The sequence below is a fragment of the Aquila chrysaetos genome, chromosome 18 (assembly GCF_900496995.4).
Source record: "Aquila chrysaetos chrysaetos chromosome 18, bAquChr1.4, whole genome shotgun sequence".
Classification (NCBI taxonomy): Eukaryota; Metazoa; Chordata; class Aves; order Accipitriformes; family Accipitridae; genus Aquila; species Aquila chrysaetos.
This window is the reverse complement of record NC_044021.1, coordinates 1,689,773-1,713,866: the sequence shown is the minus strand read 5'-3', so window position 1 is coordinate 1,713,866 and position 24,094 is coordinate 1,689,773. Positions and strand designations below refer to the sequence as shown.

Below are 24,094 nucleotides of genomic sequence, written 5' to 3'. Positions count from 1 at the left end.
TGGTAGAGTAACATGTGCATTTAGTGCTACTTTTTAGGTGTGCCTCTGAGGAAAGAGTGAATTTTGGCTTGCTAATATCCTTAGATAAAGATCTTTAAAGAATAATCCTAATAATCCAATAAAAAGAAAATCAGGAGAATGGGAGGGATACAAGGATCAGGCAGTCACTTTTAATTCAAAAGGGGAAAAAAAAGTATAAAATGTCCTGTGATAGGACAAAAATGCATCAGCATTTTAAGCACTTATTATAATATGTACAGCAATCTACAAAACTGTTACCTTTCTACATGTTATTTATTTTCACTCTGAAAGAGAAAGTATTTTTCCTATACTAAATTAAGTTTTGTCTTGTGTAGAGCTTTGAAACAATGTCTCTACTTCACTACCTCACCCTGCTGATGACTTTAGATCTGTCTTTTACCAACGGATGAATGGTCTAAGGAAATAATAATAATAATGCCAACATCATGTTTAAAAGTGATACTACCCCCATCTTTGAAAACAAAGGAACATCCTTTTTTTAAAAAAAAAGTTTTGTCTAAATGAATTGCTCAGCTAAGTCAACATGTTTCCTAAGCTGAAAAGAAAAGACCTCCAATCCTTAATACCATTTTGTGTAAGTTAAAAAGAAGGTTTGGTACTCAGCTCCAGCAGTGCTCTGCTCACAGTAGCACACCCTGCCTACGCTACCAATAAAATTAACGGCTTTAAAAAGAGTGAACTTTTAACTTTGTGACTCTGTGATATGCAAAGATAAAGGCAGCAACTTACGTAACTCTTATTTGAAGAAACCTGATCCTTGCACTCACAGCTTTCATTTTATGAGTTAGCACTTTCTTTTGGGATCACATTCAGTGGTAACCATCCCTGCTGAACTCCTGCGACTTGCCTCTACTATCTCGCACGCTTGCTGTGCTACAGGTATGTGTGGGTTTTGTTTGGTTTTTTTAAACTTTCATGGCTTTTCCTCCTGAGAAATGTAAAAGAAGTGCATGCTCAGGTCTGACTCAGGATGTTCAGGGGACTTTCATTTTATCTAAGTGCTTTTTTAAAGAGTGCATGCTCACTTAAATGCTATCAGGGGCAACTTTCTTCCCTAATTGTTTGAGTTGATGGTTCAGAAACCTTTTATTTTCCCTCCTGAGGTGCAGAAGACCTCTCAGGAGGAGGACTCAGGAGAGTCTGTTGAAAGTGAGAGAGCTGCACAGCATAGCCTTATATTTTTCTGGTTGTAGGTTTGAGTTTCTGAAAACTAAAGTTATTGTTTGGTCTTCAAATAAATGCTTAAGTTCTTGCAGGTGGAGATGGCGAAACACCAAGGCTGTGGGTTTACAGATCCTCCTAAAAGAATAGCTTTGATGGATGTAAGAGAGGGAGATTAATTTTTAAAGAATGTTTCAGCAGCATCTTAGAAATGGAAAAAGATACTGTTTGTGTGTAATGCGTACTAATGTAGAAACACTGAAACATTTTGACTACGCTAAAAATCTTGCAAGTCTATATGGCTTATAAACCGTACAAGCCAACACCACCCCTCGCAGGTTTGTGTCTGGAGCTCTTTTCCTCAGCTGCTATATCTGCGTCTTTAAATATTTCATGTTTTACATGTTGCTTTGCATTTTATCAGATAATGTGAAATGTTTGCAATTAAAGCCTTTAAGGATATACTGACTGGTAAGGGCATCATGTTTGTGTTTCTAGAGTTCTGAAATATATGTTTCTTTAATATTCAGTTGCTGGTTTTGTTATCTTTTCTGATTTTAGTCTAATCAAAAGGAAATAGTTTGTGAATGGAAAATTAGTTATCAGCGCTTTCCTGTTATATATTTAAACTGTATTTTGTCTTACATGCTCATCTATTAATTCATTTTTTCCTGGTAGACTTATTTTAAATTAGAAGTCCTATATGTGAGTACAACATGTGAAAAACCCCCCACCTATGTGTAGGTGTGGCTCATTTAAAAAAATAAAAGTAGAGGATTAGTATAAATGTGTGCCCAGAGTTAATACAGCTTCCAAATACGATACAGCTTGTCTTGAATTGATCTGTGAAAATGCAGTCTCATGAGATCTGCAACCCTAGCCCTGCTCACACTGCTTGGGATATTCTGAATTTTAAAGTCTGCAAATCCAGAACATCTTGGTCCCTGGAAATCTGTGCAAAACTCCTGGCTTTAGGGTGGTATGTTTGTTTGTTTGCTTTTGCTAAAACTGTTCCTTTAGTGCCACAACTATTTAAGTCCCACTAGTTCAGGGACTGTTCAGTAACCTGCTTTTTCCCATTTCTCTCTGTGAGTATATTTGGCATAGTCAAGTTTGAACATCCTTGTTCCTGCACTAGCAAAGTTTTCTTAGACAGTACACACGATTTACCTGTAGAGAGTTTAGGTAAAGCTTTATCTAAATTCTATCCACGTTCTTTAATAATTTGGAGATGCTCTGTGCATGTTCAAAGAAGTTATTCAGGTCATTTTGCAGCAATATGAAGTCAGTTCACTCAGTTGGTTAACCTAATGTCGGTGGCATAAAATCATTAACTTGAGACCAAGGAGCTACAGAAATCCGTGTTAGTTTCTGCTGGCATTTTTTGACCTTTGTGAATTACTTGTTTATTTTCATTTAAGCAATAGTTTGTAAAAAATTAACCATACCCTACAGTTACCTTCTTGATAAAACATTTGGCGCAACTTAAGGAATTTTTCCTTATGTTCAGTTTTCTTTTTTCCTGTCTTGGAGTTTGAATGCATTCCTTATTTAATATTAAACAGATATTATTTTATACTCTGGCTTTCGATGGTATATTTTTCTTGGCACCTTCCTTAAGTATCCTCTTTCAAAAGTCTGCAACATCTGAGGCTAAAGCTGGTTTAGAAAAAGGATTTCTTGACACTGAAAAAGTCAGCTATGGAATATTTTAAGTCTCTGGAGGAAGATATCATGTTTAATCTAAGTGTAATTATATCTTTCTACCTAGTAGCTGTGGGGTTTTTTTTCTTCAAAATGCTAAGAAGTCCTGTATTAAGCCTTTACAGTCTATACTAAAGAAAGTTATGCATGCTTGACAAGGACATACACACAATGAAGAGTGAAAGAACTGGCTTCATCACTATTTAATTTGTGATGGTTGCCTGGCTGGTTGGTCATAACTTTATTTTTACTGTATTACTTACTGTAGGGCATGGAAGTCCTAGTTATGTACCAGGTACCAGCTGAAGAGTTCATAACATAAGTAATTCCAGCAAGGTTATTATTTATAAAAAAACAACCCAATGGGCTTATTGACTAATGTTGCATTTTAGATCTAACTGTAATCAGCATGTTCACAATATGACTGTAATGATGCAAAAATTCAGCAGTTTATGATACCACTGTATTTTGTTCTTTTTTGATATGTTATGCTGTGGTATTCACAACTGAATATCTTTTGTTCTTTAGTATCACACATGGCTAACGAATCGAGGCCCTGCCCGTGTGATATCGGAGACAGGTTTGACTATGAGAGTCGTGGGCAGGAAGTACAAGCTGAGCACATCAAGGCGTACGTTTGCAAACCACCTGCCAGCACAGACAAAGCTGTGATTGTGATTCATGATATATTTGGATGGCAACTCCCAAACACCAGATACATGGCTGATATGCTTGCTGCTCATGGATACATGTAAGAAATACTACTGTTTTCAAAGTGTCTTTTTAATAAGAAAGTTTGTTGAACCAACTATTTCCTTTTTTTAAATAAACCATGCAAACACAAATAATTTCATAGGCTTCCCTTATATGTTTTTCTAAAGAGTTTCCTGTTGTTAAAACAGTCTAAGAAGTCTAAAATAATTGAGTAGTCCTACCATAATAGTAGGCAAGCAGAGAAGAAGAGAGGGGAAACAGAGAAAAATCTTACACTGCGTCTTTGAGCCTGAAGCAGCCTGCTTCCTCCCTCCTGACGTAGCACCTGTCCAACTTTGCTGTTTTGGTAAAAATTCCAGAGAAGCTGAAAGTCGTTCCATGAATGTAAAGTGTACCAGCTTGTGCCAAAGAAAGAAACAAGTTCTCAAATATGTGAAAAGCATATTGGGTATCCTCTTTCCTGTATTACTGGGTTAGCATTCCTTCTAGCCTAAATGTACATACCATGTAAATTGTAGTTGGGTTTTTTTTTAAATTTGGTAGGAAACCACTAAGGATTTTCAATTGAAGTTAACAATTTGTCAAACTAAATGAATTTTAACAGGGCAAAATATATCTGGGAGTTATGCTAAGTCTCCTTATTAGACATAGAAAAATAATGAGGTTTGCTTGTATAGTGCTTTGATGTAGATAAAATTCTATGCATATTCAACAAAATGAATTTGTTGTATAGTACCCACAGACTTCCCTTTAATACTTTCTCTCTACTATTTCATGGGCATAAAAATGTTCTCATTTTTCTTGCAGAGCCATCTGCCCAGATTTTTTTGTGGGACAAGAAGCTTGGAAACTTTCTAATGACTGGGCGACTTTCAATGACTGGCTGAAAACCCGAAATGCCGGCAAAATAGACAAGTACAACCATTGTTCCTTGTCCTGCAAGTGGCCATCCTTCTTTTGTAGGAATTTTTGTCTCAGTAAAGATGCAGGATTAGATCCTAAATTATTAATGGGTCAAATACAGCTGGATGTCCACAGATAGAAATTTCATGCAGCTCGTGGGTCAAGCTCATGGTTACATGAGGGGTGCTTTTTGGAGAAAAGTAGAACTTTGAACAAGAATAGAAGTCCCCGCTGTTTTCCTGTGCAAAGAGTAGAATTGAGATGCATGACTCAAAAGAAAAGAACCAGCAAAGGCTAGAAAGTGCAGCTCGCTCATTCCACTTCAGTTTGATTCAGTTCCTGCAGGTAGGCACAGCTTCCATGGATTGGAGATAGGGTCCAAAGGTAGTCACCAAACACCCTTTAACTAGGGAACATTGGTCCTGCTCCCCATCAGATCCCAGCTAGTTCAAAGCATACTACTTTCCCATTCTTCTAGCTATATTTTTCCCATTTTCATCTGACACGTAGCTTGCTTGCATAATGTTACTGCTGATTTTGAAGGAACAATTTCAAATTGACTTCCACAATTTCATAAAATATTTGTCTCCCTGATGAGAGAGAGTTCACCTAGAGTCACATTTGTGATAATGGGATGCTCTTGACTGGCTGTGTGTTTCCTAAACTTTTATTTGTGTTAGCCTATAAGGCAACTATTGCCATTTGTGAACTTAATTGGACTGCTGTTTATAAAGTCACCTTAGGTTCTAGTAACGGACATCTAGGAAGACTTATTTTTCTCCTTTGTCTTCTCCCCTGGAATTTCTCTTGTATTTTAGAAATGAATAATAGTAAACTAGTGTTGTGGGTTGACCCCAGCCAGCAGCCAAGCACCTATACTGCCACTCACTCACTCCCCCCAGGAGGGATGGGGCAGAGAATAGGAGGAACAAAGCAAGAAATCTCATGGGTTGAGATAAAGGCAGTTTGATAGGTGAAGGAAAGAGAAAAACCAGGAGCAGTGCAAAGACAGTCACTCACCACCTCCCAGAAGCAGACTGATGCCCAGCCAGTCTCTGAGCAGCAGATACCTTGGAGGCCAGGGGAACAGAGCTAGAGCCTTAATTCACTTTCATTTACATGTCTCAGAGAAGTCGATGTCATCCTGAAGTATCTGAGGGAACAATGTGGTGCAAAGAAGATTGGTGTCATTGGGTTTTGCTGGGGTGGAGCAGCAGTACAACATCTGATGCTGAAAAATCCTCATTTAAAGACGGGGGTGTCCCTCTATGGTAAGTCTCAAATACCTATTACGTTCTGAGCAGGTATGACTGGTGCAGGAACTTATTCTGTAGGAGTATTACTGTAACAAAACTCAGCGCAACATCTTATGGAATGAGGTGATTTTATTATACAAAATCTTTAAGCAATCTGATTTTGCACACTCACATTTTTGCACTTAATCCTAACCAGCAAGATCTACGTATTCAAGTGGCATGGCCAGGATCGCTTCCGTGCAACATAGTGTACGAGGGACACCAAATGCCAATACTATGGCTCATGTTCCTCTTGGCTGGCGATGACAAAATGGTTTCTGGGCACATCTTTTCTATTTTTTAGGAGCCAGCAGTTACTATGAGGTGGATCTTTGCCACAGTATCTTGCTTACCTCAGTCAGCATCAGTCAGGACAGGTTGCTGCCCACTGTCTGGTTTTCATTGTTTGGAAGACCTGTTTGATGCACAGGTCTGTACTCTGTTCCCCTGTTGGGCTAAGAGGGAAAGGCACGGTGGTAGTGGTACGCTGCAACCTTTTTGCTGTCCTTCTGTTAGAGTGCAGGGTCTTTTGCTGACGAGTCGTCTGGGCTGGGGGCTGCACAGGCTGCGGACCTTCTGGTCATGACATGAATAACTTATTCCTCAATGCTACTGCTGGCAGTGGTCCCTCGTTACTAATACAAACCATTTCTTAACTCTCTGTTTTGACCCTTGCACTCTCACACTTTCCATTCTTAATGCATTTACGCTACCTTTAGTATTTTTCTTATAAACCTCTGTACTTCTATATAACCCAGAGCAATTTATATTCATTTGAGGTGAAGGTACTTTTCCAGAAAGTTTATGGGCATTATTTGGCTGCACTGATTTGCTGATCAGCTGAGTCAATTCAACAATGTTACTTGCTAATTTTTTACTTTTCTGTTGTAATAATTTCAGTAATGAAAAGAGTGGCCAGGGTGGTAGTTAGTTAGTTTTACTGTTACTTAAATTTAAATATATTTGAATAGTCAAAATAATTACAGTATCAGTTTGTTAAGAATTTGTATCAGTGTAAATATATGTACACTGAAATCCCAACTATGTATCTGGAATGATGAATATTTACAATTTTCTGAAAAATAGCCATACCAGGCTAGAGACGAACAACTCTGAAGTATCCATTTTTCACAGGACCCTGTCTCTGACAGTGGTCAGAAGCAGATAACCAAAGAAAACCACAAGAATGGGGCAAGTGTAACAATTCTTCCCTGACTTTTTCAGACACAGCTGGTCTTTCTACCTTTAATGACATCCCAAGTCACAGGAAGTTCTCACAGCAAAAGGGACTTTGAAGTAAAGTGTGTTTGATTCCACTACAAACTGATCAGCTCTAACTGATCAGAATGTCTTTTATTTTGACCGTATAGCTTTGGTAGTGATTTAACCACTTTAAGTGGTATGACTCATGTATATATGCCTCTCCTTCTTCCCTAGGAGTGATCAGGTTCTTTGAGGACAGATCCAGTTTGCTTCATCCCACCTTCTTCATTTTTGCTGAAAAGGATGAGCACATCCCATTGGAGCAGGTGAGTTTCCCATCAGAGATATTTATCTTTTTAACGCTTTTCATGCTTGTTTTGTAATTTGGTATTTAATTAAGAGAAAGTAGAAAACTAATTTGCACTTTTCTTCCTCTTTAACTAACTCTTACAGTAGTTCTACGCAAATTTATGTTGTTTATCCCCAAATCAAAAAGCTTTACAGTGACACTAAAAAATGTTTTCTATTTCTGTTGCAAAATATGGATGAATTATATATGAAAGTTCCCAGGAGGAAAGGGGCAAGAATCCAAAGGAAGACTTTTGTCAAGTTTAAGATAGGAGACCCTCTTTAATCATACTGATGGTGCATAAAATCAGCAGCAAGTCCCCACCTGTACCGGTAGAATCACTAGTTGCAGGAGAATTAAAAAATCCTGTGACTATCCTTCTCCTTCCCCCACTGTCCTGCAGAGCTTCTCCTTTCTGGTACTCTGTCAACAGCCTTCCTGGGGAGCCCGGGTGGAGAATGACTGGACAAAGATGATTATCTACCAAGGGGATCAAAGAGGAGGACACGCTTTCACTGAGTGGTGTTGGCTTCAATTTTCCTGCCAAAAATGCCAGTAGCTTTGAACTGCCCATTTTGTATCTGTGCCTCTCCTGCCTCAATTTCAAATTAATTTAAAATCTTGCCCCATTTTTTTTTGGTGATGTCTATCAGCATTAACTTGTACAGAGATCACTACATGCTAACCTTCTCATGACATGGAGCAATAGGTGTGTTTACCTTTACAGGTATTATTACAGTAACCCATATACTTTTTTGCAGTTTTATACAGTCATATGTTGTTATTTTACTGGAGGAAAAAGCCTAGTTAAATAAAGAAAGTGTAGTAACAGAAATGCACTTGGGTATAAAATTAGTAGAAGAGAAAATGATGGCAAGGATGTGCTCTGTCTGTCTCCCAGAAAAGTAAAAAACCAGGACAATTTGAGGACTGTAAATACATAACCTGTTAAATCCGTACTCAGCCAACATGGAACATTCTGTGTTACAGGTCACTCTACTGGAGCAGAAGCTTAAACAAAACTGTAAAGTTGACTATGAAGTTAAAATTTACCCTGGACAGACGCATGGGTTTGTACATCGCAAAAGAGAAGATATCAATCCTCAGGATAAACCTTATATTGAGGAAGGAAGAAAGGACATGATCAACTGGCTGAATAAATACCTTTAGCATAAATAAATGCCCATAAAATAAATCAATTGCTGTAGGAAATCAGAAAATAATACAGACTATATTGATTGAAATGTTCTTAAAACCACCAAAATATTTTGTAGAACTCTTTTGCAATAACACTACTTGTTTGCACTTATTTTCTAAGTAGATGCTTAGAAATAGCTTTTCAAATGCTGAAAGCTATAAATGTAAAAAAAGATTTTAAAATTTGATCTTGTGTGTCTTAAAATTATTAGAATCTCATGTGGGATATTTTCTAGAATCTGAAAGTTTCACTTTTTTATATTAATGTCAATATGATAAAAAATAATTTAAACTCTGCCCACGCTTGAGAAATGCTCTCCTAAAAGCCACTTTTAGAGTTGCTGAGCTGTGAGATTTTCAGCTCCAAGATTTTCAGCTTTGAGGTAAATATAGTTCTGGTTTGGAAGGCTGGGACGTTTTCTTGGAAACAATATCCTATTCAGAATTCATAAAAACAGAGCTAGAAAGAGGGAAGGGGAAGGGCAATGGGAAGAAATGTATGCAGACAGAAAGGGGGCTGCAAAAAGTTGGGAACCGTGATTGAAGTGAGAAGACTAGAGGAACGTGCAGGACCAGAGAAGGATGTGAGCAAGTGGGAAGAGGGTAGGACACAAAGAGACCGTGAAGAGCAGGAAAACTCAGAAGAGAAAGAAGAACAAAGTAGGAACAGGAGGCTACCATCAGACATACACAGAGCACAGGAACAAATATGAGTGACGACTTCCAATCCTTCTTCTCCTTCCATTCCCACACTGGTCTGGTAGGGGGAGACCTCAGGAGGGCAGGATTTCTTGTTGGCTTGCCACCTTGTTATTTCCTTTAGCGTCTTATTTTCTACTCCATGTCTATCAACTGATTTCTGGATAAAGTTTTCATATCTTTCAGGCATTACTGGTAGCCTAAAAGTGCTACCAGTGCCTTCGTTTCTTCCATGGAAAGGCTGGCCTCTGCGTTTGTCCCCCTCCCTTCCCCGGGGACATCGCACATCTGCCTGTGCCGTCAGAGACATCATGGCTCACAGAGGTGCTTAAACTCCCCGAGGTGGATTTCAAACCTGCCCGCATCTAGTTATCCTGTTTTAATTTTTCTTCCCCCTCCACACCTCTGTACTCCTGTTTCCACTATAAAATTAATTTCATTCAGAATATGGTTAAATTTAACTTTTGTGACGATTGAACCAAACGGCTCTGGACACTTCAGTCTTTACCAGACTTTCTGGTATTAGTTCTCCTTCCTGCTAATAGCCAGCACTTTCCTTGTGCCTTTCTCTCACTTTTGATGCATTTACAAATACTTTTATTACTAGTTCTGTGTTGCTTGATAGCAGTAAGCTACGCTGCTGCCTTAGCCCTTCTACGGGGTGTGTTGTTCCTTTACTCTTGTCCTCAGACGCATGCCTGTGTTTCCCCTTTGTAAGCCTCCCGTTTGATTCTGAAACACTTGTGAACATCTGGATGCAGCTGCAATGGCCTCTTGCTACGCTGTCTGCCGTTCCTCCACATCAGGATTGTCTGACATTTAATAACACGTCTTTCACGAATCACCGGCGTCCTCCACTCCTTTCTCCCTCACAATATTTTCACCAGAAGCCCCAGCACCAGCTGAGTTTCTGATGCTGCTCTTTCCTTTTTTTCAGGAAAGTGCATCGCATCATTTCGCAATCAGCTCGATGCAAATCCTGCCATCTCTCACGGTCTCAGGCAGTTGCCCTACCCTCTGCCCCTCATTCAGGGTTGAATCTAAACCATCCTGGATGACAGCATTACCTCCTCACCTCCACAAATCCTTCCAGTATCGTCAGGTTTCTCTCTGCTGTGATTTAGCTGGGTACCAGGATGGGTAAGGCACAGCGTATCCCTGGTGACTAGGGGAACATCACTGTGTTTCAGCTCCTCTCAGTGCAACTCACAGTAATCCTGCGGTGAGGTCTTGCCTGCATCTGTGATGCTGAGGGAATAGATGTGGCTAAAACATCGTACTGAACACGAGCCAGTTTCCCCTCAGTGAAATACGTGTGTCGTGGTTTAACCCCAGCCAGCAACCGAGCACTGCGCAGCCCCTCACTCGCTCCCTCCCCACCCGGTGGGATGGGGGAGAGAATTGGAAGGAAAACAGTAAAACTCGTGGGTTAAGATAAGAACAGTCTAATAGAACATAAAGGAAGAAAATAATAATGATAATAAGAACAATAATAAAATGGCAATAATAATAATAATAGTAAAAGGATTGGAATATACAAAACAAGTGATGCACAATGCAATTGCTCACCACCTGCTGACCAATGCCCAGTTAGTTCCTGAGCAGCGATTCCCCCACTCTGGCCAAGTCCCCCCAGTTTATATACTGGGCATGACATCACACGGTATGGAATACCCCTTTGGCCAGTTTGGGTCAGCTGTCCTGGCTGTGTGCCCTCCCAACTCCTTGTGCCCCTCCAGCCTTCTCGCTGGCTGGGCATGAGAAGCTGAAAAACCCTTGACTTGGTCTAAACGCTACTTAGCAACAACTGAAAACATCAGTGTGTTATCAACATTCTTCTCATACTGAACCCAAAACATAGCACTGTACCAGCTACTAGAATGAAAACTAAGTCCATCCCAGCCAAAACCAGGACAACATGAGCCCAGGGAGCCCTCAGCTTTCACAGAATATTGCCCTTCAAGGTGCAGCCCTTCAATTGTCTCCATTGCCCCACAATATTTTTCTTCTTGCAGCCGCCTCCGCCAGCCGTGCCTGGCAGCTCCCTCATGCAGTCGCCTTCCCTCTGGCTCCCTCCTAGCCGGGCACACGTGTCAGAAAAGCCCTAAGTGGTCTGTGACGGGGCTGCAGCCGCACGTGTGTCTGTCTTTGAACTCCGCCGTGCCTCTGCTTCGGTGTCTCCGGCCAGGTGGGTCCCACCGCGGGTCCCACGTCCCCAGCGGCTCTCCAGCCATCCCTCCATCCTGAACCCCTTCTTCACGTCACTCCTGCCGCTTCCTCCTGCGACGCACCGTGTAACTCCCGCGAGAAAATAGTTCTCCCTGCACCACGCTGAGGCGATGCTAAGGAAACTCTCCTGTCTTTCAAAAAGATTTCATGCAGACCTCCGACGTAAGAGTGCAAAAGCTTCCCTTGCTCCGTGGCTCAGTCAGGGATTAGTGCTCTTCTCTGGTTTGGGCACTGCAGATCGTGTTCCCGTCTCCTTGCTGTTTGATTTCAGGAGAGATGAGCCTGTTCTTAGTGGGTCCTGATTAAAAATTGGACAACACTCAAACCTTCCCAGAAGAAAGCAACGTGGGTAAGTGGTTCAGATAGTCTGTAAAGTGTGAATTCAATTCCCAGCTATGGATTCAATGCCCAATTTATCAGGGTTGCTATGAGAACAGACAGAGATGATGAAATTCAACTCCCTACAACTATTGTCTCGCATGGATTTTAAATAAAAGAGCCTTGGTTTCTCGGAAGGTAATATCTTGGCTGGCAAACCGTTCCAGCTTGGTTTTTTATGTGAATGAACAGATGTCTCAGGGAATAGGGCTGAGCTCTGCCAAATTTCTCCTGAGACAGGGGAAGACTGTGAAACTGAGGAGTATTTTGTCAAAATTCATTGTCCTTGGAGAATTCAGAGTGGCTTGCTGTAGGACAGGTATTGCATTTCATTATGTATTTGTTTTTGTAGCAATATGGCATCTAAGATGGAAAACTTAGAATTTTGCCAGTGTTAACATTTACTTTGCTAAAAAACACACACACGTTCTCAAAACTTCCACTTAAGAATTTCCTTTGTGTCTAGAGAGCACTGACGTATAAGCGTATGGGTTAGACATTACAAACTCAGATTTGCAGCGTTCGGTTCTACCGAACCTGGCAGCCTTGATATAAGGTAGATCAGCTGCAGAAAAACACCGGCATAGACACAGTAGACGTATGTAAGACCTGATCAGGGGACCTCACGCAGATGCTTTTGCTCCCCTGGGCATTGTGCTGTCTTGTCACTTCCTTCCTATTAACTTTAGAGCCCTTTGATCAGATCCAAAAGAATTTAATGAAACAGTGAAGTCCTCGGTGCTGTTTAGTTCTACATTTCTAGAAAATCTGGACAGCACAGGGGAGACAGACTCCCTGACTGAACAAAATAGCGTGGCGTGGATTCATCGGTTCTTTGTATTATTTAGGTTGCTGGCTGGCCGGTCAGCAGACAGAAAGCCTGAACCGCTTGCGTAGGGTTTGTAGGAGGATACTGGAGGGAAGTGGACTAAGGAAAAGTGGGGGGCAACTGAGACGCAGGGGAGTAGGAGGGCAGGGGGAATGGGCTGAGGGTGACCCTGGGGGGGGGACGGGGGACTGAGACCCTGTTGGGGCAATCACACGGTACGTGGACGAAATGGAAGGGGGAACCCAGAAGAGCCCTAATGTCACCTTTTGTAGACTGAGGGGGATTTTGGTCACTGAGAAAGTGTTACACTGAGGAAGGCTCATGGACTGCGTGCGAGGAATCCTTGATGCCTGAGTGAAGAAAGTTGTATGGACTAAAGCGAAAGAGGTCTCCCAGAGGAAAACCTCAGGCGCTGGAGATAGCTAGGACAACAGAACACGCTGGAGAGCAGAGTCCTGGAGAACAAGGGCACATGTGACTTAATGAATAGGCGGCAATGGTGACGAGTTCCCACCCGGCACAGCAGGAGCGTCTCCTCTGTGACGATCCCACCATCCCAGGTGCCCTTGTATAACAGGTACGAGGCTCTGCAAGTGGAACCCAACGGTAGCGAGGACGATGGTTCATCTAGCATGGAGGTGTCGCCGAGGTTAAGTCAGTCTACGCCCTGCGTCAAAACTGCTTCCATAAAGAAAAAAAGATGGGTCACTGTCATAGGAGACTCCCTTCTGAAGGGAGCAGAAGGCCCAATATGCAGACCGGACCCACTGCTTAGAGAAGTCTGCTGCCTCCTTGGGGCCCGCGTTAACTATGTGAAGAGAAAGCTTCCTACCCTGGTGTGGTCCTCGGATTATTATCTATTATTGATTTTTCAGGTAGGCAACAATGAAGTTGCAACAAGAAGTCCAAGGGCAATCAAGAGAGACTTCAGGGCCTTGGGATGACTGGTTAAGGGCTCAGGAGCACAAGCAGTGTTCTCCTCTATCCTTCCAGTTGCAGGGAATGATGAGGGAAGAAACAGGAAAAGTCAGCAGATCAATACCTGGCTGCGAGCCTGGTGTCACCGGCAGAATTTTGGGTTTTTCAAACATGGTTCATTTTACGTGATACCAGGCTTGCTGGCAACAGATGGGGTATGCCTGTCCCAAAGCGGGAAAAGGATCTTTGCCCAGGAGTTAGCAGGGCTCATTGAAAAAGCTTTAAACTAGATGCGAAGGGGGAAAGGGATAAAACCAGGCTCACTAGGGATAAGCCTGGGGCAGCACGCCAATGTTTGAGGGATGGTGTGGTAGTGAGGCCCTTCAGTTTTCCGTCTCAGTGGAGGTAGGGGATGGAGATCCATGCAGCAGCAAAGACGCAAGGGTTATTGCTGTGTTAGAAACCATGGAAATGCCTGAGAATGGTTATGTAGGAATTAGGGCTTCTCCCCCAAAAAAGGTGGTGGGATCAATAGCCCAACAGAAATGCATCTACACCAATGCACGCAGTGTGAGCAACAAACAGGAGGATCTGGAAGCCATTGTGCAGCAGGAAAACTATGACATAGTTGCCATCATGGAAGACTCGCACAACTGAGTGCTGCAATGGATGGCTATAAACTCTTCAGAGGGAGCAGGCGAGGAAGGAGAGGCAGTGGGGTAGCCCTGTATGTTAGGGGATGTTTTGATTGTCTAGAGCTTAATGATGAAATAGCGTGGCCAGCAGGAGCAGGGCAGTGATCGTCCCCCTGTACTGGGCACCGGTGAGGTGACACCTCGAGTACCGTGTTCGGTTTTGGGCCCCTCACTACGGGAAAGACATGGAGGTGCTGGAGCGTGTCCAGAGAAGGGCAACGAAGCTGGTGAAGGGTCCAGAGCACAAGTCTTATGAGGAGCGGCTGAGGGAACTGGGGTTGTTCAGCCTGGAGAAAAGGAGGCTGAGGGGAGACCTGATCGCTCTCTACAACCACCTGAAAGGAGGGTGTAGTGAGGTGGGGTCGGTCTCTTCTATCGAGTAACTAGTGATAGGATGAGAGGAAACGGCCTCAAGTTGCACCAGGGGAGGTTTAGGTTGGATATTAGGAAAAATTTCTTCACCGAAAGGGTTGTCAAGCACTGGAACAAGCACTGCTTAGGGAAGTGGTTGAGTCACCATCCATGGAGGTGTTTAAAAGACATGTAGATGTGGCACTTAGGGACATGGTTTAGTGGTGGACTTGGCAGTGTTACGTTAACAGTTGGACTCAATGATCTTAAAGGTGTTTTCCAACCTAAATGATACTATGATTCTGCGATATCCTGTCCACTGCCGATAATCTCATTTTCACAAGAAGATTGAGGTCCTTTATATAAAGAAAACACTAAACCACAGCTTGAATCTGAGCCACTGGATCCTCTGCCGCCTTGGAAGTTGAATTCCAGGTTCTAACTTCTGCTCTCTGGCACAAGTATTTTGGTAGCATCTTGTATCTTTAATCAGTTTAATATTACACAGACTTAATTTCTAGTTCTTCATTTGCTTACTTTTTTACACACTGAGTGGGAACTCTTTTATGGGTTCTCAGTTTAATCTTTATGGCAACAATTTTTAATCAACAAGATGACTCTTCGACTCTGCTCCATTTTCTGCATTCCTCTCTGTCAAGTTAACATTTATTGTTGTTTTTTTTACTACTGTGGTGTCTAAACTAGATAGTTGCTGTTTTATCTTAATTTTTCTTAGCTTTTTTGAATCCTAAACTCCAAACAGGAATGGGCTTTCAATGTACAGGCCATAGCCAGAAAGGACAAAGAAGTCTCCCACCACCCACCCACGCACACATGCATGCATACATAGCAGTGCTGATATTCCCATAAAATAATGTGCACACAGTCAGTATAAAAAAATATCTAATATATTCTGGCCTGCAGGCAGGATGGCATCTATGCTTTGTGGTAGATTATAAAAGACTGTGCACTTGCTTTAAAAATACATCCCTCTGCACAATGCCACCTGTACTAGTGTGAGGAGCAGTTCTCCTTCCTCAGCCGCAATCTCTGGCCCCGAGGAACTCTGCTGCGAGGTCTTGGAGGGCTTTTTTGCCTCTGCCTTCTTCAGAGCAGGCCCTACGGAGGAAGCTGAACGATTGCTGTGCTGGATTAGGGAGGCTTCAGGGCTGGAGGACTGACCAGAAGTTGAACTTGATGGAACTTGGGGAATTGATGGAAGACATGGTAGAGGTGACTACACCCACGGATTTAGCTCCAGCCCATCTGAGGGCCTTGTTGTAACTCATTTTGGCCACATCCACAGGCATACTAACCTTGTTATTTAGGGCTGTAGTTGCCTATCTAGCATAGGTTTTAATCAAAGTGGACTTCGTGCCTTTAACTTCAATGTGTTTCACCGCAGGCAATGAGTGGTAGCTTAGCCACTAGAAAGGAGGTAGCGAGGGGACCATTTTTCAGGTAGGTAGTTTTGTCACAGGGACACAAAACAATCTAGCTTCATTTCATTTAAGAAAAAATGAAGGTAGACCCACGAAGAGGACTTTGTTGCAAAGCTCCCATGGGAAGAGCGGTCGGAGTTTGGTGCCTACCTCTTCTTTATGCCTTCAGAAACCTCCCTCAGCACATTTTACTTATTTGCTGGTTTCTCATCTTTGGCACTGAAGTATATCAAAGTCCAGCAAATAACAGAACACTGAATTTCAGAAAACAGGGCATGGAATGGGCCAATAAAGCTCCAAAACAAAGTTCCCCTTTCAGGCTGTGGAGCAGATGGTGGCACCTGTGGCAATACATTTCCTTCCCTTCCCGCCACTGCTATATTAAGAGCTGGTGAGGAAATTTTGCATCTGGGCTGGTAGTTTGCCATGAACTTCAGCAAAGCTATGATAATGTTATTTGTTAAGGGGATTGCAAATTATTCCAACTGCACTATTAAACTGTCCTTTATTTTTTCTTCCAGGTGTTGAGCTTACAGATTGTTGAAGATTTCTTTAAGGTTCTTTCTTTTTTTCCAGAATCCTTAGAAAATTAAGAAAGTTGCCAAGATACCTCTGATGGATGGCTAACCAGAAGTAAAAAACCCATGTCCTTTCAGTAAAGACAAAATTTTTTTTCTTCCTCTGACTCCTTTGACCAAAAAGCTGAAGGTAAGTTTTAGGCACTGGTGTTTGCAAGGACAAAGAGATGCAGGGGGAAGGGGTAGTTTGCATGTTGTTGTATTTATTTGCAAACACTGTATTTTGTAGTGCTCTGTGATGTTACTTTAGAGAGCAGCGAGCTGTGAAAGCTCTCCCTGTCAGCAGGACTGTCACTGTGGGTAGCTGCGTGCAGCAGCTCGCAGCTCGGGGTAGGTTGGCAGTGCAAGGCAAGGTGATCCCATCAGATGGTTTGAATAGAATGAGCGCTTGTTATTGTCCCAGCTTTTCCCTGTTTTGCTCACCCAGCTGGTTGAACTCTGACTTTGCTCAGATTCTTTCGTTCTGAGAGACATAGAGATAACCTGGGTCAAAATTAAAGGGGCAGGCGCACTCGGGTCTGTTATCCACTGTGGGGGAAATCAACCTCTGGCTCCACAGGGCAAGGTAAAGTAAACCTCACCTCCTGCTCAGATGTATTCCTGATGTATACAGAATGTGTATCACATCTGTATTTTCAGATGTGATAACCAGAGAAACGTTCTCTGTTTATAGTGGAATATAACAAATAGTGGAAGAAAAATTAAATAAATAAAATGGTGCACCCTTTTTTGCTAATGCAACTACAAAATCACATCATTAAAATCACTCTAAGCCAGAAAAATGCAAGTAACAATGCCCTGCAGCAATGTTATTTCTTGCTGCTCATTTCCAGCTCACGCTTTGCTGATGTCGCTTTGCTCTGTAACACCAAGGCAGAGGGCAACGCTGTTGTGTTTGGCTTTGTCAAGGCTGTTGCAAGCAGCCAAGAACTTGTTCTACTCACAGCCTGAGCCAGGCTAAAGCTGCGTAGCCTTGTCAGCAGGGTGCTTTGCTTAAACAATCTTAGCAGGTTATGTCAGCTTGAAATCATTATTCATGGCCAAAAGGCTTCCAAGTGGGACTTGGCTTGTACCGCAGTGGCTGACAACACGGCTAGATTGCACATAATCCTGTCTTTTTTGCCTCTGCAAAATAGTGCTGAGGCCCAGCCCTAATTATCTGTTTGTATAACATCTCACTCTCACACTTCTCTCACTTTTTGCAGACTAAATATCTGCAAGCAGCTACCCGTGGCAAGTGACTACAGGCAGAGCAGCAGAGACGACAGAATAGAAAGGGATGGCACAGCTTTAGGGTCCTTCCAGTAGGGCAGGGAAGAAGGAGGCAGAGTCTTTGATGAAACTGGAACAGGCAAAGAGTGAAGAGTTACCAGGTGGGATGAAGTGGGAGCACGCGGCTGGCGGTGAAACGGAAAGGTGTGGGAGATGGGCACTGAAGACAGCAGAGTGGTGCTGGTTACTGAAAATCAGAGTTGTGGGAGAAGTAGAGCATTCAAGGACCTCATCGAGAAGGAAAAGAGACACTGTGAACAAGAGGAAGAGAGACCTGGGGTTGACCCTTGAAGACCACCTTCACTAGTCCACGTACATCTTACCTGTGCAAATTTTTTTTGCTTGCCAAGGATCTGTTGAATAAGTCTTGTCTGTCTGTGAGGACAGAGAGGTGAAGAAACAAATAGGGAAGTGAAAGGTGTAGGAGGGAGATGGTAAGTAGCAGGACATGCAGAGTGGGGTGTCTGGGTGGGGAAAGCCCCTGGCAGTGATGGTGATTCCTGAAAGTCACGAGTATCCCATGCATCCCCTCCATCTCCCTGACTTAATGAACCAAGAATCAGCCCTGCCTGACCACTAGATAACAGCAGAGGTACCTTGGTGTCGCGAAAGGGAGTGGTTTGGACCACTTAAAGAATCACTTCCAATGGAGAGGAGCCAACAGCCAGCAGTACTAAGCAGAGGTAGAGCCCCTCTGTGGAGAGAGATAAAGGGAGATCTGCTTCAAAGGAGAGGCAGTGGGTCAGCACTGGAGAGGCAAGGCAGGGGACACTTCTATTTCCAGGTGCCCTAGAGATTTGAGGAGATAAACACTCGTCACTGTCACTAAGCCTTTCTCCATCACACCGCCAGTGGCACTGTAAGGGACGGGTGGCCTTGTGTTGCTTCATGGCTGTTGCTGGGTGATTTGTAGATCTTATGCCAAAGTGCAAAGTTAAATTCCTAGGAACTGCTGAACCCAGGATAATGGCAGGAAGCAGACAGCGAAGTTGGTGGAGTGGTGGAAATTAATCCTCAGTAAGACAAAAGAATCTTGGGGAAAAATGGGCATCTGGGATTTTTCTGGGATCTCACCCACCCCCTTTCCTTGCTGAGCCCTAATTTCACTGCCTCCCCAAACGTACTTATTCTGCTAGGCTGATGCCAAGTGGTACATGCAAGGGGGATGGAAGAGGAGCATGTCAGGGTGTTTCAGCAGAAAGACAAGGAGCTGGAAAGCAATTCAAAGGAGAAGGAAATAAACCAGGAATGAATAAAGTGCAACAACTTTCAAATATTAATTCCTTCTCCTCCTCAGGCAAATTGGGGAATGGTGGGTCTGAAGGAAGGAAAAGAGCTGGAAGAGAAAGGAAAAGAAAGATATCTCTACTGTTTCATGCTATACCAGTAGAAGGGAGGGGGGGGGGGGGGCTCAGCAAAGACCACTGCAGGCTGATGGGGTGGAGAAGGGACCATCCCAAGTCTTATCGTTTTCCAGCTGGCTCAGATTGCTGGTGTTTGCTATTCCCATGATATCTTTGATTGCATCTGTCTGATGTACTAATGACGAGATGCTCCATTCACCACTCAAGGGTGAGATTAGGCCTCAAATCGCCATTCCAGCTTGTCACTCACCAAGGAATTAAAATCTTCTTTGAATGTGGAATTTACTGACCCCGTGGGAGAGCCTAAGACTAAGGAAATGATGCTTTAAACATGAGATCACTGAAAGAAAATAATGCATTAGCTGGAGAGCTTTCAGCTTTCCAAGCTGTGGCTGACAGCCACTGGGCAGCATTACACAGAGGCACCTAATTCACACTCCAGCCAGATCATTGCAAATACCCTAGCCATTTCCTCCTCTGAAAGAATAGTGGAGTATAGTGCGGGGACCCCAAGAGATGGATAGTTTTTAAAGAGTCTATATGGCCAATATGGAAGAGGCTTTGATCTGCGTCTTTCCTAATGGAGGAAAATATCTACTTAATGTCCTGGTTTATCCCTGACAGCTGGCCATGTTCACAAGGCTGGGTCAGTGGCTGTGGAGAAAAGCACTTTGAATTTCATCTGAGCAAAAGACTGATGCTGATAGCGATGACTGAAGTGAACTTATACAGATGTGCCCACATGGGAAGGCCAGCTTCCTCTAGGGCAAGTCTGTGATCTCTGCTAGCTCAGCCATGCTGCGAGGTTTTTCAGCAGAAGTGAGCTGGTACTGAAGACGACAACCTGAACATTTCAGGACACAGTAAGATGGACGTGTTTATCCTGGACATATCCTTTCTGCCTGGTTCTGTGATTCAGGACTGAGGATTAGAAGAGAAAAGCCTCTCCACAAAGTGTGGGAATGTTTTACCACGTGTGTGAGGTTGCTGAGAACTGATGGAACCAGCTGCTGTGACAGGGTATGAAGGTGAGGTAGATCAGGGTTAGTCTGCGGGATCAGTTCCTTTCATCTCTGGAACAATCCCTGCTAATGTCGCCGCACCAGCAGCTCCCTCCGAATCTCTGATGAGGGAGGACACTGAACCTCCCGTGGGTGAAGCCTGTTTTCATGTGGTCACAGAGGGTGATGAAATCTCCTCTCTGGAAGACTCAAACTGTATCTGAGCTCCTCTAGGGATGGAGCATAGCTGGGCATCCTACAGCTTGTGTCATGCCTGCAGATCGTCACTCAGAGGGCAGTTCCCTGGGTGGGCTACACAGACTGAAAAGTCTCCAGAGACCACAGCAGTAGACAGGTCCTACAGCTCCTACAGGGCAGGAGAGCATGAAGGTAAACCCAGGCTAGCAGGGATCAGGGTCTGCCTCAAGGCAGCCACAACTGTCCTGCTTCCTTTTTCCGTGGAGAAGAGCTGTGGTAGCAGGGATGTTGAAGTTGAAATCCCTACCCTCACCATGCATGTCCATCCAATAGCATCTCATCAAGTTAAGGAGATTTTTCTGCCTCTTTTGATTCTGCCTGCATATTTGCATGTCTGCCCCCTATTCTTTTTTGCCCCAGGTCCTCAGTCGTCCATGTATCTAGGTATTCACTTAGTGTCATCTCATACCAGAGTTGGATCACTGGACCACAGTGTCAAGGAAAGCTGAAGCTCAGACTCTGGAAGGTCCCCAGTTCAGAAGAATGAAGGCTTGAAGGTCTTAGATGTAACAGATCACTTCTATGGAACTGAATTTCAAAGCAGCTAAATGAATCTATACAATTAATGCACTTTTCCTTAGTTTAATATCATGCCCTAGCGCCACGTGGGTCCAGTTTCCACGTATCATATCTTTCCAGACCAGTCTTGATTTCTTGCCTCTGCCCCTCAATAGATGCAGCAACCGCCACGCTGGCAGCCATGCTTCTGGGGAAGAGACAAGAGAATTCAGCTCGAGAGGTGGATTTGCCAGGACATCAGACTTCAAATGTTTCTCCCAGGGAGTTCAGGAAGCTTTAAAGCTCCTTTCTTTTATGTCTGCCTGGGAGAGAAGCCTTGGGATGCACTTACTTCTTCCACCTTCCAGCAGAGGAGTGCCTTGTTTGGTGGGGAGATTTCCACTCCTGATGCCACATTTGCAGTAGATTGGTCAGAGGAGACAGCTTAGTTTGAAGTAAGACCAGACAAATACTTTGAATGTTAATAAGTCACTAGGACTGCATGACATTTGCCTGAAAGTCCTGAAGGAATTCAAATGTGAAACTGCGAACTGCTGGCCAAGCTGTATAATCTGTCATTAACGTCTCTGTGCCAGAACACTGGGGGATTGGAAGTGTAACCCCCCCCACTATAAAAAATGACTGGTGAGTCTGACTTCCATCTGTGGTAAGAGATCGGTGTCTATAATAAAGAGTAAGATGGATGAGTATGTGAATAACAGTCTGTTGAGAAAGAGTTGGTGTGGCTTCTGTAAAGGGAAATCCTGCGTCATTGCCGTGCTGGGTTCTGCGAGGGTCTCAGTAAGCACAGGGGAGGGGATCCAGGAGACATAGTACGTTTGGACTTCCAAAAAGCCATTGACAGGTTCTTCACCAGAAGTTATTAAAAGAACAAAGTTGCTACAGGGTTGGAGGAAAGATCCTTTTATGGAATGAAAGCTGAGTAAAGGACAAGAAGCAAAGGGTAGGGCGCATGGGATGCTTCTCAGGGTGGAGAAGAACAAGCAGTGGGGATAGGAGAATAGAATAGAATAGAATAGAATAGAATAGAATAGACTACTTCAGTTGGCAGGGACCTACAATGATCATCTAGTCCAACTGCCTGACCAATTCAGGGCCGACCAAAAGATAAGCATGTTATTAAGGGCATTGTCCAAATGCCTCTTAAACACTGACAGGCTTGGGGCATCCACCACCTCTCCAGGAAGCCTGTTCCAGTGTTTGACCACCCTCTCAGTAAAGAAATGCTTCCCAAGGTCTAGTCTAAACCTCCCCTGGTGCAGCTTTGAACCATTCCCACATGTCCTATCACTGGATCCCAGGGTGAAGAGCTCAGCACCTCCCTCTCCCCTTCCCCTCCTCAGGAAGCTGGAGAGAGCAATGAGGTTCCTCTCAAAGGATGGCCCAGGGATTGCTCCTGGGATAGTTTTATTCAGCAACTTCATGGATGACCTGAGAAGTGACTAAACTGTGAAATAGCTAAGTTTGAGGATGATACTGACTTTCCTTGGGTGGTCAAATGCTGTTCTGATGGCAAGGAACTTCAGAAGGATCCCACAAAACAAAGTGGTTGAGCAGAAAAGTGTCAGATGAGCTTCAACATAGATACATGTAAGGTAATACATCTCAGGAAAATAATCTAGCACATTCCTCCATGATGCTGACCTCAGAGCTCAGACCTGCAGGTGCAGATCAGGAAGGAGATCCTGGACTTGTAGTTTATTACCCTATAAATGGGCTTATGCAGCAGCAGCCAAAATAAATGTTGGGCATCATTGGCAAGAGTATTTAGAGTGGGATAGAGGGTGCCATTTTAGCACTATATAAACCCTCTGATACCATCCCACAGACAGAGGACTTCACAGGTGGCCCTTTAAGAGAAAGGACACATAATCCAGGATGCTGCTGCTTAGGGCTGGCACCCACTCCTTCTCTGGAAACCCTCTGTCCTGTGAAGTCTCTGTTCCACCCACAAGGCAAACGCCCTCCCATCGTACCTCCTTGACCCATCTGAAAGCTGTCACTCTGGCAGGGAGACACTGCAAAGGTGACAAGCTGGCCCAGGACAGACAATCACTCGCCGGCTATTTAAATAGCAGGTATGGGGCTGTCTGGGAGAAGCGGTTGCAGAGTGGGGCCGTGGAGCTTATTGCCTTGCTAGCTTTGCCCAAGAGGTGCTGCAGCATACTCGTGCCACCACAGCATTTCATTAGTAGGATGAATGAGAACAGCTGAACCAGATCAGAATAAAACACCGTTTAATGCTATAGCCTGGCTGTGAGACCATCCAGTGGCAAATTCCTTGTGGAAGATATAAGAAGGAAGTATGTAGTAAATCCCCCAAATAGTCTCCTAGCCTCCAGCAGTCTGAGACAGATGTTGAATCTTTGCATTTAATTGTGCTTTTCCTCTGCAGTGTCTCCATCCAGCTGTTTTATGAAACCACATAAACATTTATAACCCACGCTCTCCTGAGGCAAGGTGTCCATGGCTGAGGGCGTGCTGTGTGAGGAAGCCTTGTGTTTGTTTTGGACCTGCCTTTAGTTCTTGCGTCTTGTCTTTTGAAGAGACAGTGAGCAGTAATTTATTTTCAACTTATCTATTCCCCTCAAGGTTTTATTATACCTATTTATTATAGCTATTACATCTTCTCTCCTCTGTCATCTTTCCTTTAGAGAAGAAGGCAGTGTTGCAGGCAGCCAGGAGCCCATGTCACTGGATGTCTTTCAGAGAAAATCGGACAAAACATTTTTCCAGGAATGACCTTGGCTGAAGCAGCCCTGGGGTGGGCACTGGGGGGCACAAACTGGCCTCGAGAGGGGCCTCCTGGCACCGTGATGCTGCGATGCCCCCGGCCAGCACCACAGCCCAGCTGACCTGCGTGCCCCAAATGTGCACCCACGAATGGTCCCAGCCACCCAGACCTGTCAGAAAGCAGGCACTCGCTGCTGACACCCCATGGGGGACATCTCCCTCCCTCCTGATTTTGTGGACAGCCCCAGGAGAGGCTCGTG

General features: G+C 43.8%; 1 protein-coding gene across 1 annotated transcript; it reads left to right on the top strand.

The window, feature by feature from the left end:
* The first annotated feature begins 791 nt into the window (after positions 1-791).
* On the top strand, positions 792-8,756 carry LOC115353150 (carboxymethylenebutenolidase homolog). The gene is made up of 6 exons (XM_030042153.2): positions 792-921; positions 3,436-3,658; positions 4,429-4,536; positions 5,653-5,795; positions 7,257-7,348; positions 8,362-8,756. The coding sequence occupies exons 2-6, from the start codon at positions 3,444-3,446 to the stop codon at positions 8,539-8,541; spliced, it is 738 nt and encodes a 245-aa protein (XP_029898013.1). The 5' UTR covers positions 792-921; positions 3,436-3,443; the 3' UTR covers positions 8,542-8,756.
* Positions 8,757-24,094: the final 15,338 nt, after the last annotated feature.

Coding starts and splice junctions, on each gene's coding strand:
- LOC115353150 (XM_030042153.2), top strand. CDS start 3,444: ATGGCTAACGAATCGAGGCCCTGCCCGTGTGATATCGGAGACAGGTTT. Junction 5,796..7,256: donor GACGGGGGTGTCCCTCTATG/GTAAGTCTCAAA, acceptor CTTCTTCCCTAG/GAGTGATCAGGTTCTTTGAG. Junction 7,349..8,361: donor AGCACATCCCATTGGAGCAG/GTGAGTTTCCCA, acceptor TCTGTGTTACAG/GTCACTCTACTGGAGCAGAA.